Source organism: Bacillus rossius, chromosome 16, assembly GCF_032445375.1.
Source record: "Bacillus rossius redtenbacheri isolate Brsri chromosome 16, Brsri_v3, whole genome shotgun sequence".
Lineage (NCBI taxonomy): Eukaryota > Metazoa > Arthropoda > Insecta > Phasmatodea > Bacillidae > Bacillus > Bacillus rossius.
Window position 1 is genome coordinate 24227865 of NC_086343.1, and position 13084 is coordinate 24240948.

Consider the following 13084-nt stretch of genomic DNA (forward strand, 5'->3'; position numbering starts at 1 on the left):
TAAGTGTAATGTCGTCTGCAATCATTTGAATTTTAGCATCTGTTTAAGGGATATCGGCTGTGTATATATTGTATAAAAAGGTGAAAATGGCGATCCCTGTGGGACCTTTGCTGTTAAATATTTGGTGGACTATTTACATAGTTCCATCTAATGTTTCATACAATGTGTGTTCTATTAGGTTGTGCGCTGGTAGGTGGATATAGTTAGGTGAAATATAAAATGTTATTAAATTTTCCATAAGTTTGCCGTCCGCCGCGGTCTGGTGTTCGAGGTCGGACGCAGGTCCTAGCGGGGTTGCTGGCTTTCTTAGAGATTTCTGTTCCGGGAGGTCGCCAGGCTAGCTCGGTGTCTAACCGTGTGATGGTCGTGGGTTCGTTGCCCCAGCGTGGCCCACTAGAACCGTCGGCGGTGATGGAATTTGTTTCCTGATTAGGTTGGGTTGTTTAGGTTAATTTACATACACTGTTCTGGTTGTTCTACGGGTCGCACGTCGCGCACGGGAGTTGCGGGGTGGACGTTTTATTGTTCACGATTTACACTGGTTCATTACATTGGGCGCGAGGTCTACTCGGCGGTACATGACTGCCAATGAGGCATCGGAACACGTAGAAGTTTTGATTACACTATTATTACAATTACACTTGACAAAACGGCACCCTGTGGTGCTCTTACGTACACGATTACACTCCACACGTTATCTGAGAGGGACACCTGCGTGCCTCTACGTGTGTTTACTTATTAAGCCCTCACGCCAGTCGCAGTTGAGGGAGAGTGTTCGATTAGCGTCGGCTAATCTCGTAATCGGTAAATTGCGGCGCGCGGGCCCACCTGTGTGGACCGCAGCTCGCTACCAAATTAAAAACACGTTTAAGCTTGGATGTAGCCCGTGCCTGTGCACTGGGCGATTAACTAAAGTTCTGGGGTGGCGGGAGACGGCCCGTACCGTATACTGCACGGCCCCACGTAATGCCTTGTGTGGGGCGCGTTAAATTGACGCGGCTGGGTTAGGCCCTACACCGGAAAAGGACCGGGCGCACACGGGGAGTATTTAAAAAAAGGTTTTGGTTGTGACTATAAATACCAGATGGACGTTCGGTGAAACAAAGAAATGCTGGCTCCCCGTGGGACGTGCGTCCGTCCCGGTCCGCGAGTCGCGCTGTACTGACGTGCGGCCCTGGCGCGAGGGGAGGGGTGAGCTCCCTGTCACGCCAGTGTTTCTAAAGTTCCGTTATTCGTAAAAATATAATTAACTAAATTTAAGTGGCTCTAAATTCACATAATAAAACATAATGATTAATTTAATATCTATATATGTTTTAGAATTGACATTTAATAAGTTTGTCTAAAATAAGTTTGCATATTAGAGTCAAGCTGGAGACTGTCTGTTTCTTGGTAACTACTCCCGTGGCGAATGATAATGCTAATTTGGGGCGGTTTGCGTTACGTCACACGTTTCACTACCGAATTTAGGCTGAAGGCCGCAAGGGTTCCACTCACAGCTGTTTTAGTAGAAAGCTACACGTGAGTGACCCAGGCACTCCTACGTCGCACTCTATTAATTAGGGGCTTTTGTTTGTTTTTGATTACTTTATTATTGTGTGGGGAATTTTGTTGGCACGGGGAGTGCGTTGCATGCGTAATTAAAATGGTTCGCTATTCTCTACCTTGGGCTGCGGTCCGCTCACTTGACTCAGGTGGGCCATGGCTAGGGGTGCTTTTCGTTAGCGGAGCCGAGTACTGGCGGGTGCAGGTCGGGCTTTGGGGTGGCCTTCGGCCGTACGATGTCAAGTTCTAGGAGCCATACTTTTTCAAAGAGTTTTTTCGGCATTTTATAGTGTTATTACAATAAATTGTTTAGCTTTGTTGATAAAACATTCGGTAATGCCTTCTGTTCTGAAGCCATATTGTTTATATGGGATTATGGCAAGGGGATTATGGGGTTTAATGTTACCACGTAAAACTATCATTGAACAACAATTATTTTGAGCTTTTAACCAAAATGGCTGCACATTTAGCTGAAGGAAAAAAAGAAGCTTTATTCATTCACTAATTAATCATGCAAACGTGGCTAAACCCTGCAAGCCCGGTATTGAGTTTTTTTTATTTGTGTGGGGTTGCAGGAAATATTGGCAATGGGAATCGCTACTTTGCTGTTGAACTTTTTTCTTATTTTATAAAACATTTTATATTTTAAAGCAATTTTTATTGTTTGTAATGTCAAGTATTTATTTTCATTGTGAATACTTCTACTTGTATGGATGCAGGTCGTTTTCCTTTGGCTGGAAGTTTATATTTTCTTTGTGTATGTTGGTCACTACGCATTCTTGATCAGAATAAAAAACAGTGTTGGCTATTTTGTAATAACTTTGTATTTTGAACACTGACGCAGCTGTTATGTCCTGGAGTATTAAGTATTTCAGTTAAATAATTATCTTGAATAGATGGTAGATATGGAATTAGGCAATTTACCTGAAGAGGCACTGATTTCTTGCTTTAGCTGAGTGATACAATACTTGTAAATGTATTATAATTGTTACAAAAAGTAATTCTCAACGAGTTTATAGCGATGGAAATTATGAAAGACAGTAATTCTCCAATTATTTGTGCTTTTGGGAATGCTTTACTTGACATGCACGTAACAATCGACACTACTGATATTTTAGATCAGTACGGTTTGGATTTGGATTGTGAAGCAGAGATTTCAAAGGAAGAACTTAACGAGATACAGGAACTGCGAAACAGGTAGGTATTTGTGTAGCAACTTTTGTTTTTGTACGTGAAGTGTCTGTTACAAGATAAAATACATAGTTCTCAAGATATGATATAATATAAAATTAATATTTAATGTATTATAGTAAATGTACTTAGATTTGTCCAACACAATTAGAAAAAAACACACTATCATAACAGTGGAAAAATTCATGGTTATGAAACTAAAATCTTATGTGTCAAAATTGGCCATATTTATTTATTATGATTAGCATCTTGCTGAGGTAATGCTTTTCTGTAAATACAAAACTCTTGAAACCAGTCTCTTTGAGTAGACCTATTATTGTTACTTTGGTTACCTATTATGGTTCCTTTGTATGTTTAAAAACTATATATTAGGGAGGGCAGTGAAATACAAAAAAAAAGTAAAAGGCATTAAAAATGAAAAATTTAAAGGAAAAAGTGGTAAATATGTAGTTGGGCGGAATTTGCGAAAATAAAAGTTAAAAATCCGAAAATACCTTTATTTTATGCTCTTCAACGTCCTCTTTTCATTAAAAGTGGCGGCGGTAAGAAATTCCAAATAATTTAGGAGATATCGAATTTTTAAATTTCATCATATGTAGTTGAGCGGTATTTGCGAAAAAAAATGTTAAAAATCCGAAAATACCTTTATTATATGCTCTTCAACTTCCTCTTTTCATTAAAAGCGGCGGAGATAAGAAATTCAAAATACTTTAGGAGATATCAAATTTTTTAATTTTGCAATACAAGACCTGTGGAACCATTCGAGCGACGCCATTTTTGTTATTTTGCCGTGTGTTCGTGAATACGTGAATCATCAATGCGTAATTAATAAAATGGTTGATTAGGTCAGGTCAGTTACATTATTAATACTTTCAAACTAAGCCGACATTAAAAATAATGTGAATTAATTTTAATTATTCTTTAGTTTTAAATTATTTATAATGTAACTGACCTTACCTAACAAACCCGTAACAAAGGATGCACAGTAACAACTCACGTAAATTTTTTTTGTTACTTATTACTTGCGCAACAATATCAAAATAACAAATAAGACTTTAAAATTAGAAACGTTAAAAACTCACCTAAGTTGGAGGCGGTAATTAAACACCGTTTTAAACAATAAATGAACTAAATAATCACGTATTGGTTCGTTTGAATTCTGGCCTATCACGAACAATCACGTGACATCATTATCCAATAAAAAAAGTAGATACTCGTACGTAAACAAGAAACAATGATAATCGCCACATCAATGCACTGGTATTGTGATGAAATTTAAAAATTCGATATCTCCTAAAGTATTTGGAATTTCTTATCTCCGCCGCTTTTAATGAAAAGAGGAAGTTGAAAAGCATATAATAAAGGTATTTTCGGATTTTTAAAATTTTTTTCCGCAAATACCGCCCAACTACATATTTACTGAAAAAGTATCAAAATTGCTACGTAAAAGATTTGAATGACTTGTGATTTCTATAAATACCAAGCATTTAACCTACTTGTTTTTAGTTTGCTAAATCACACTTATTTTCCTTGGCTTAAAGGTATTTTATATCTACAGAGTTTGATAAGCTCTACCACCAAGTGTGGGCTTTTCTTAAATAAATCCAATTAAAAAAAGAAGCAATTTTGAGCACTCTCCACAGATGTTCCTTCATTTGCCTTGTAGAGCACATTCTGAGATATTTGTGTTATAGCGGCATTTTACATATAAGGTACATCACATAACTACCTAGTTATGTATTGATTTATTCTTAAACTGTAGAATTTATATTTAGCTGATCATGTACAGCTTATTTCTTTGCTAGTAGTTTATATAGGAGTAGTTTACATTGCAATATAATAACAATATTGATGATGTCACTATCATGGTTGCATTTACATCATTACCACCTGACATTCATACCGGACAAGCATGAGAATATGGTTTTTTTTTGGCAGGGAACATTCACATGTTTGTTTTACACAAAATAAATAATAGTAAGTAAAACATTGGTGATACATGGTATCGAGATGTAAACTCTACCCATAAATATTCTATTTTACAAATTGTAGAACATTATGTATTCATTAGTGAGTGTATTTTATAAGTCTTTAAAAGAGCTGAGCAAGAAATGGTTCTGTCAGCCTTAGTTATAAATCTAATTAATTTTTTTAGGCAGAAGAATTATTTAAGTATGAGCATAATTTAGCCAAGAATCTAGGTCATATCCAATGTGATTACTATGTGTACTAAATGTCTGGTTCACATGAATCCGTCTCTTTTAAGTTACTTAAAGGTATGAGTAACCCAAGAAGCCATGAACTAGCCCGGGGCAAACACAAGGTGGTGAATGTCCTCAGGGCAGTAAGGTAGGCAGAAGGGTTGTTGCCTGGTGTAGCAAGGTTCAAACCATGCTAACTGCAATTATTGTTGTAGCAGCAAACCACGGTCTGATTACCATCTTTGCCTTGCTAGGTGGATCTTTAGGTTTCACCAGTTTATTAGAAATGAACAAAAAAAAAACAAGGTGTGATTCCGTCTGAAATATAATTACTCCATACTGAGGAAACTTATAACAGATACAAGAAAATATTAACGTACAATATTAATTACATTCTTAAACAGCTCTCGGGTATATTAAAAAAAATTAATGGCGGGCCGTACATGGAATTATCAAACGTTTCATTTACTAAAAATACATAAACCAATAAAAAAATTACAAATATGTCTAAATAATCCCAGTTGAGGTATGTACTTAAAGTCCAGAAATTATGTTTATCTAATTAACTGCATCTGACGACGTAATTTAAAGAAAGTAGAAAAAGGTCAAAAGATACAGAAGCACCGGAGGTCGGGGCTTCTTTTCCCGGAGATCACGCGGGTACATGATGTCAGGGCGCTCGTGCCCTGTTGTGGAAGGGAGATGAAAAATGCCAATTCGGCGTCCGGCTCTCGGACCCTGTCTGGAACAGTCCGAATCAAAACTGATCAGAACTTGAACACAGACAGTATACGGGGCAGAAAATGCCCGGAAAAGTTGAGGGGAGGTTGAGGAAAGTCGCGGATCGTCACTCACCAGACAGGGGAGTTGGCTTCTGTTTACTGATGCGTCGCCCGCCAGGAACTGGATCCCGCGATTACGCGGCTGGGCGCGGTTGATTTCTTCATTTCAAAAAAAAATTAAAAGAAAAATAACTATTACACTTTATACTACAGACTAAACTACTTGAAAAGATTTTAGGGATAGCATCCCTTATTTAAGCGACTACATAGTCAGTTGCGGCCGGACGGAAGTCTTGCAGTGTCTCGTTGACTCGCCGATAATCAAACGGTCCGTCTGCAGGCGCGGCGCGAAGTGTCCCGCGGAGAACCGCGTCTCGTAATTAAAAGTAAATCTTGAATCATTTTGGGGGGGAGGGGGCTGGGAGTCCGGACCGAAAGGTCCCGAAGTTCCCCGAGAGGGGATGTCTCGAAGTTGGTAGTACTGGCCGACTTTAGCGCTACCTGTCGAGAGGTGTCTGAAATAAAAAGAATCGACTCGCCCAAGGCGTCTGCTTAAACCAAGGGTTAAAGGGTGCAGTCTAGTGCAGCGCTCTGGTGGCCTACAGGGTAAGTTGGCTGGGCGGTTAGCGAGTTTGCCGCTAGGTGTCACGGGGTGGTCCATCTTGGCACACACATTTTTTTATGCAAGGCATCCTTGGAGACGGTCGCTGTCTGCTGGGGTTTCTGACCTGTCATTGGCCTTAGGCGAATTCTTAGAACTGAAAGAGCGGAGGGGGGTGGACAAAAGTGCAACGACGCTGAGAACGAGCGTCCATGACGTGCTTTTCGAGGAGAGAACCTAATACGTATTCGTGACAGTAAAGGCTATGGTCAGCTTGCCTCTGAGAAATGGTAGCAGCTCGTCCAGAGCTGCTGTAGGCGGTTTTAGTCATGAAGTGAAGTAACGTTACAGGACTGGGACGTGCCTGTAAGCGAGGGAAATTTTAAGCTGGCTGCCAGCAAAGTATTAGATCTGCAAAATATCAGATACGTCTCTGGGAAAGGTGCTTCAGACTACTGGCACAAAGTTTAACTTAGGGGAGTACACCAGACTAACAAAGTGTAAATCGCCTTTTAGTAACCAAATTATAGAGCAAATAAAATTTCCAAAAATAATTTAAAAATATAATAAAATTAGAAAAAAAAAAGTGTCGAAATTCCTAATTTCCTGCACACTGGCGAGGTACCCCAAGTGTAGGTCCCCAAGACGTAAACACAAGGTGGCGACAGGCTGCGCAGGCAACCCGGTTGAGAGTTGGGAAACCACTTTCCTTCCCCAAGTGATGTAAGTTACCTCTGGGGTGGTTATCGGCGGGTCTTGTATACCAAACGTCGGGGTTGACTACTGACTTACGGCCTCCCCGAATGCTCGTCAATATATCATTGCACCGTGCACGGGTGCATTACTTAGATGCACAATGTCCCACTGGCAGTGGGTGTTTCACAATCATCGGTGGCTTGATTTGCACGCTGACTGGAACAGTGGTGTGTCATATTGGCCTTATTGGACCTGAAGAGACACTGAGGATTGGCATCAAAGTATTACATGACTTCAGTTTGTGTGTTGGAAATATAGAATGAAAGAGCTTTCAGTGTTAATGTATGTAATATAGAGAACAGTCCTAACTTCAGTATGCAGTAAAAGGTCTTAATTCAGCATGCCTTGCAGGATTATTGAACTTCAGTAAAGTTTTAATCGAATAAAGAAAAAATTAATATACGGTAAAATTGTATTTCTTATAAGTTGTAATAAATGCTCTATAAAAAAAATATACAGATGATTGTTACTGTTCAAAAATGTCTCTGGTATCTTGTTGCGTCTATGATTCAGACCTCTTCTTCAGAAAATTATAGAAATTCACCCATAAAATGTGAAATATAACCACTTTGAAAACAGTGAATATGACCAAAATGAAAAGTGACAGTAACATTTAACTTTTAGCGAACTAAAAACTCAGGCAGTTCAGTAATATGATGTGCCGGTCAAGATCAATCAAAAAAATCTGATTCATGGCCGAATTACAGATAGTATTTTGTTTGTTAATGCCCTTCCTAAAGAGCAATTAAATTACACAATTACTCAATGTTATGATAGTGTTGTGTATTTTAGTGTCTGTGAGCATGTGAGCAGTTTGACAAATGATGTGGTTCTGCTTGCAGACAATACAATCTGCTTCAAAGTGGCCTGAGATCACGTACGAAAGTAGATGTGTACTGATAACGTGGTTATCCTCTTCATTATCTAGAGTTTCACAAGTGGGCTGGCATACGCTATCAGTTGTGTGCACATTGCTTAGATAATTACCACGTCTGTATGCCAATCATCCATTGTAATTGTTTTGGAAGGTCACCTTGGAAATGGTAGTACTTATGTACAGTTGTTATAATACTACAATGGTAGTTGTCCACACTAATTTTTAAAAATTTAACATCTTATGCCAACCATTTCTCAACTGAGTTGTTACATGAAAAGAAGAGAAAACTTGCTTTTTCATAATATTATTTTTTCTGTCTCAATATTTTGTAACAAGAAATGGATACTTTAATTTATGAAGAAAAAAAAAAACACTTTCACATGCATGAAATGGCCATTAAAAATAACTAAAGTTACTTAAATTCAACTATGTATTTACATGCAAACAAAACATGTTTTATATAAGCAGGGTATGTCAAACTTTTTTTTAAATACTGTTCTGAAACTAAGTTCTTGTGGTACAAAATAACATTAAAACTAATGAGAATAAAATAATTACATTTTAATGTTGACATTGCAATTTATGTTTAGGAAGGCAAAAATATTTTAAAATAAACAACCATTTAAAAGTTTACTTTAATTTGATAAATGAAAAGATTCTTAGGTGAGATTTCACGCATTAGCTATAAAAAAAAAAAATAAAAGCTTCCAATACACAGTGAGCAGTCACGAAAGTGCCACCATGAGGCTTTCTTTGACTTAGTTCACTTTATACTTGTGATAGTTGTGCGAGCAAAAATAATGCTTGTTGAAACATTGTCAGTGGGCTGCATGAAACCATCGGACTGCGGTTTGAAGACCACTGGTCTGGTTCATGAGATTCTGTCATCTACGTTTTTAAAATATTGCATGGGTTAAATTTGAATAAAAAATTGGTGTATATAAGCTACATTTTGCAACACGGAGAGAATATTTCATTAGCACTCCACCTATTCTATTCTCACGTTAAGAAGTCATTGAACTTAGCTGCATGAGACTCGGATCAACTGTCTGTAAAACTGAGAATACTTCAAGTTTGAAAGTTTTCACAGCAGAGGTTTGCGGAAGGAGGTTGGGTTGGGACAGAACAGAGTGGCCCATTTCCTTGGAACTTGAACCTAGAAGTGCAGGTGGGCCTCATCTCCTAGACAGTACAGTCGCTGTGGATCACAGAGCACGGGGTGTGATGGCGTTGCAGGTTCCCGAGCCTCGTCAGCGCCGGAGGGTCGGCCCAGAACACCCTGCGCGCGTTCCAGTGGCTGGTGGGCCGGCCGGGGGCCTCGGTCGTCTTCGGGGCCGTGGGGCTCGACGATGAGGGCCGCACCCTGGAGGCGCTCATGAGGAGCGCGGGCGTCTGCACCAGGTGAGTTCTCCTCGCAGCAGTGTTCTGTTGCCACTTCAAACTGGACGCATGAAGGGTAGAAGATAGCTGGGTAGGGTTGTTGGGTCCGTAGTGGCAGTGACTTGTGTGACGTGGGTTGGCATGACTCATTTACAAACACTTGGTTGGAACCCAACTGGTTTTAAAGTTCACAAGTTCACAGTTATCGTTGCCTTATAAGCTTTTTGCGACGTAAAAATCATACCGGACGAACAAAACTTGAATGTCGGACAAGGAAGTTGGCTGGGTTCTCTTCGATAGCGGCGATGCCCATACCTGATCCTCGGGCCCGGCCACCAGGACAGTGCTAACCACTGTCTCGTGGGCAGTGTTGTGAGTAACCGTAGTAAAGTGTGCACGGCTGCACCTACACCCTGTACTTATGTAACTGTTAACAGTGATTAGTCCACAACCATCTTGGTTTCTTCAATACTAAGTTACTGCTTTCAGTAGAGCTAATATTTCCTAAAGAATGTGTTAAAAGTTGTCATTAACCCAAGGTTAGCTAATGCTGTCATCTTGAAAAATTAGGGGAAGCCTTCTTTTCACAGACGAGAGAGCCAAACGCCTGATCGTGCATATTCTGTTTTTTTTTGTTCATTGTAACTCATGATAACTAATGGTCAATTAGGTTAGGTTAGCTACATTATGAATAGGTACTTTAAAACATTGTGGATGGTTGATTTGGTTAGGATAGCTATATTAAAGATACTGTGAAATCATGTAAACGGTTTCCTAGCCCTGAATAGCTACATATTAAAAAGTTATTTGCTAAGCAACCATAAAATGATTTTACAGTTTTTTTTAATGTATCTGTAGTGTTAAGTATTCAAGAGGACAGGATATAGATTGGCAGGCCTGCGAGGACAGTTATGGCGGCGGGCCCGGCACTTGGACAAGAGGGTTTATGTGATCTTGGAAATATGCGTACCAATACCGACATAACATGGTGGCAGCGGTATTTCCTACGCCGGTATTAATCGTAGTGTTTTCCGCAGTGTTAATCTTCGGGCCGACATGGTAGTCGGCGTGTGCGCATCATTCAAGTGCCAGTAAAACCGGGACCCACGCATCGTGTTTTGGAGGTGTACAACATGGCAACTTCGGCGCAATTTCACATTGTTCCGCCAGAAAATTTTGATTTTCTTGCGCTGGCGGACTGGCCAAAATGGATCAAACGTTTTGAACGTTTTCGGGTGGCGTCGGAACTTTGCAATAAGTCGGAAGACAGCCAAGTCAACATGTTGTTGTATTGCATGGGTTCCGAGGCGGACGAAATGCTAGAATCATTTGCATTGTCTGCGGAAGATATCAAGAAGTACAGTGTAGTGAAGTCACGGTTTGATAAGTTTTTCACGGTAAAGAAAAACATAATCTATGAACGGGCAAAATTTTTTAAGCGGCGTCAACAGAGTGGTGAGCCGGCCGATGTATTTATAAACGATGTTTTTAAGATGGCCGAATCTTGCAACTTACGGGATCTTAAGGACGAGCTCGTAACGACGGTATTGGTGATAGGTGTTGCGGATGATAAGCTGTCGGAGTCGCTCCAGATGGACCAAGATCTAACGTCAGCACGAGCGGTCACACGGATTCGACAAGCGGAACTGGTACGAAATCAGCAAACCCTTGTTCGGGCACAGGATGCCATGGTCGAAACAGTCCAACACAGCAAAAGCCAACCCGATTTTAAGCGGCGTTACAGATGGAATAAGGAGACAGCGCAGCAAGAGAAAGCAGGTACAAGTAATGTAAGTGGTTCCAGTCCCAACATAACCACTAAATGTTCCAAATGTGGAGGCAAACCGAATCATCATTGGTCTAAGTGCCCAGCTAACAAAGCAAAATGCTATCGCTGTGAACAAGTAGGGCATTATGGTAGGTGCTGTGCTCATGGGGAAGTGCAAGAGTTGGAAAGTGAACACAGTCTATGTCATGCATCTTCACAGCAGTCACCATCAGGTCCACGGGAGTATTACTTGGGAGAAGTGGCACTGGAAATATGCTCACAACCATGGTATGTGAAAGTGAAGTTATTTGGGACAGAGCTTTCATTCAAGGTGGATACAGGGGCCGATGTAACGGTAATTGGAGAGAATGTCTGTCGGGATCTAAAGGTAACAATTGGTTCGACGAACAAGAAATTGTTTGGGGCAGGAAAAAATAGCATTGATGTGGTGGGTACTACAATGGCAACACTGTCCTATGGAAATCAGGAAGTGACACAAGAAATTTTTGTGGTCAAAGAGCAAATGGTACCGTTACTGGGCCGTCCTGCAATCAAGGCGCTCGATATTATGTCTGTTAAGAAGGCAGAGGAGGTGACAGTCAAAACCCTGTTGTGTTGACAAATTCTTGCCACTCTTTGAGGGTCTTGGCCAGTTTCGACGGGAGTACAACATTCAGCTGCAGGAAGGGGCTAAGCCATATGCTGTCATAGCACCACGACGTGTTCCGTTTCCCTTAAGAAACAAGGTAAAAGAAGAACTTGACAGAATGGTTCACGAGGGTGTGATAACTTCAGTTGAGGAACCAACCGAATGGTGTGCACCTATGGTCGTGGTACCCAAAAAGGATGGTTCGGTAAGGATTTGTGTCGATTTTACTCAGTTGAATAGATTTATACTCAGAGAGAGGCTACAGTTACCGTCTGTGGAAGAGTCGCTAGCGCAACTGCAAGATGCCAAGTGGTTTTCAGTTTTGGATGCGTCCAGTGGGTTCTGGCAGATCCCGTTGTCACCAGCTAGTGCGCCATACACAACTTTTATCACACCATTTGGGCGGTTTTATTTCAATCGGCTGCCATTTGGGATAAAATCAGGCCCGGAGCACTACCAGCGACAAATGCAGCATCTGGTGTGGGGGATGCCAGGTGTGGTGAACCAGGCAGATGACATTCTTGTTTGTGGCCGCACAGCAGAAGAACATGACCAACGGTTGGAAGCGGTACTAGGTAAATTAGTGGCGCATTGTGTTACCCTTAACAAGGCTAAATGTCGGTTTCGAGTGAAGACTGTGAAGTTCCTAGGTCATGTCATATCAGAAGGTACGGTGGGGCCTGATGCGGACAAGACCAAAGCTGTTAGTGACATGCCAGAACCGACTAATGTGACAGAAGTAAGAAGATTTTTGGGCATGGTGACGTATTTAATGAAGTTCATTCCCAACCTTGCGGAAAAAACTCGGCCACTTCGAGTCTTGTTATGTCATGATACAGATTGGGTGTGGGACGCACCACAGCGGCAGGCAGTGAGGAACCTGAAGGAGGAAATAGCCCAGCTCTCCAGGTTAGCTCTTTATCAACAGGGGGCACAAGTGAGAGTTTTGGCAGATGCATCTTCCTTTGGCTTAGGAAGCGTATTGGAGCAATATCAACAAGGTGCATGGAAACCAGTGGCATTTGCATCTCGAAGTCTGAGTGAGGCAGAATCACGATACGCTCAAGTGGAAAAGGAGGCATTGGCACTTACCTGGTCCTGCGAGAAGTTCAGAAATTATGTGTTGGGCACACGGTTCATAATATTGACTGACCACAAACCGTTAGTGCAACTGCTGACTTCTACACCACTGACTGAGTTAACAGCGAGGCTGCAGAGGATGAGGATGCGTCTTATGTGTTATGACTACACTATTGAACATGTTGCAGGGAAAATGTTCTTTGTTCCGGATGCATTGTCAAGAGCTCCTGTGGATCAGCCAGGTGAGGGGACCT

General features: G+C 41.0%; 1 protein-coding gene across 1 annotated transcript in view; it reads left to right on the top strand.

Annotated features, from left to right (window-relative positions):
* Positions 1 to 13084, top strand: part of LOC134539821 (uncharacterized) — a 35420-nt gene that overhangs the window by 16221 nt on the left and 6115 nt on the right. Inside the window, exon 7 of the mRNA XM_063382112.1 lies at positions 9190 to 9354. Within this exon, the coding sequence (XP_063238182.1) occupies positions 9190 to 9354 (165 nt within the window). The remainder of the gene's footprint in view (positions 1 to 9189; positions 9355 to 13084) is intronic.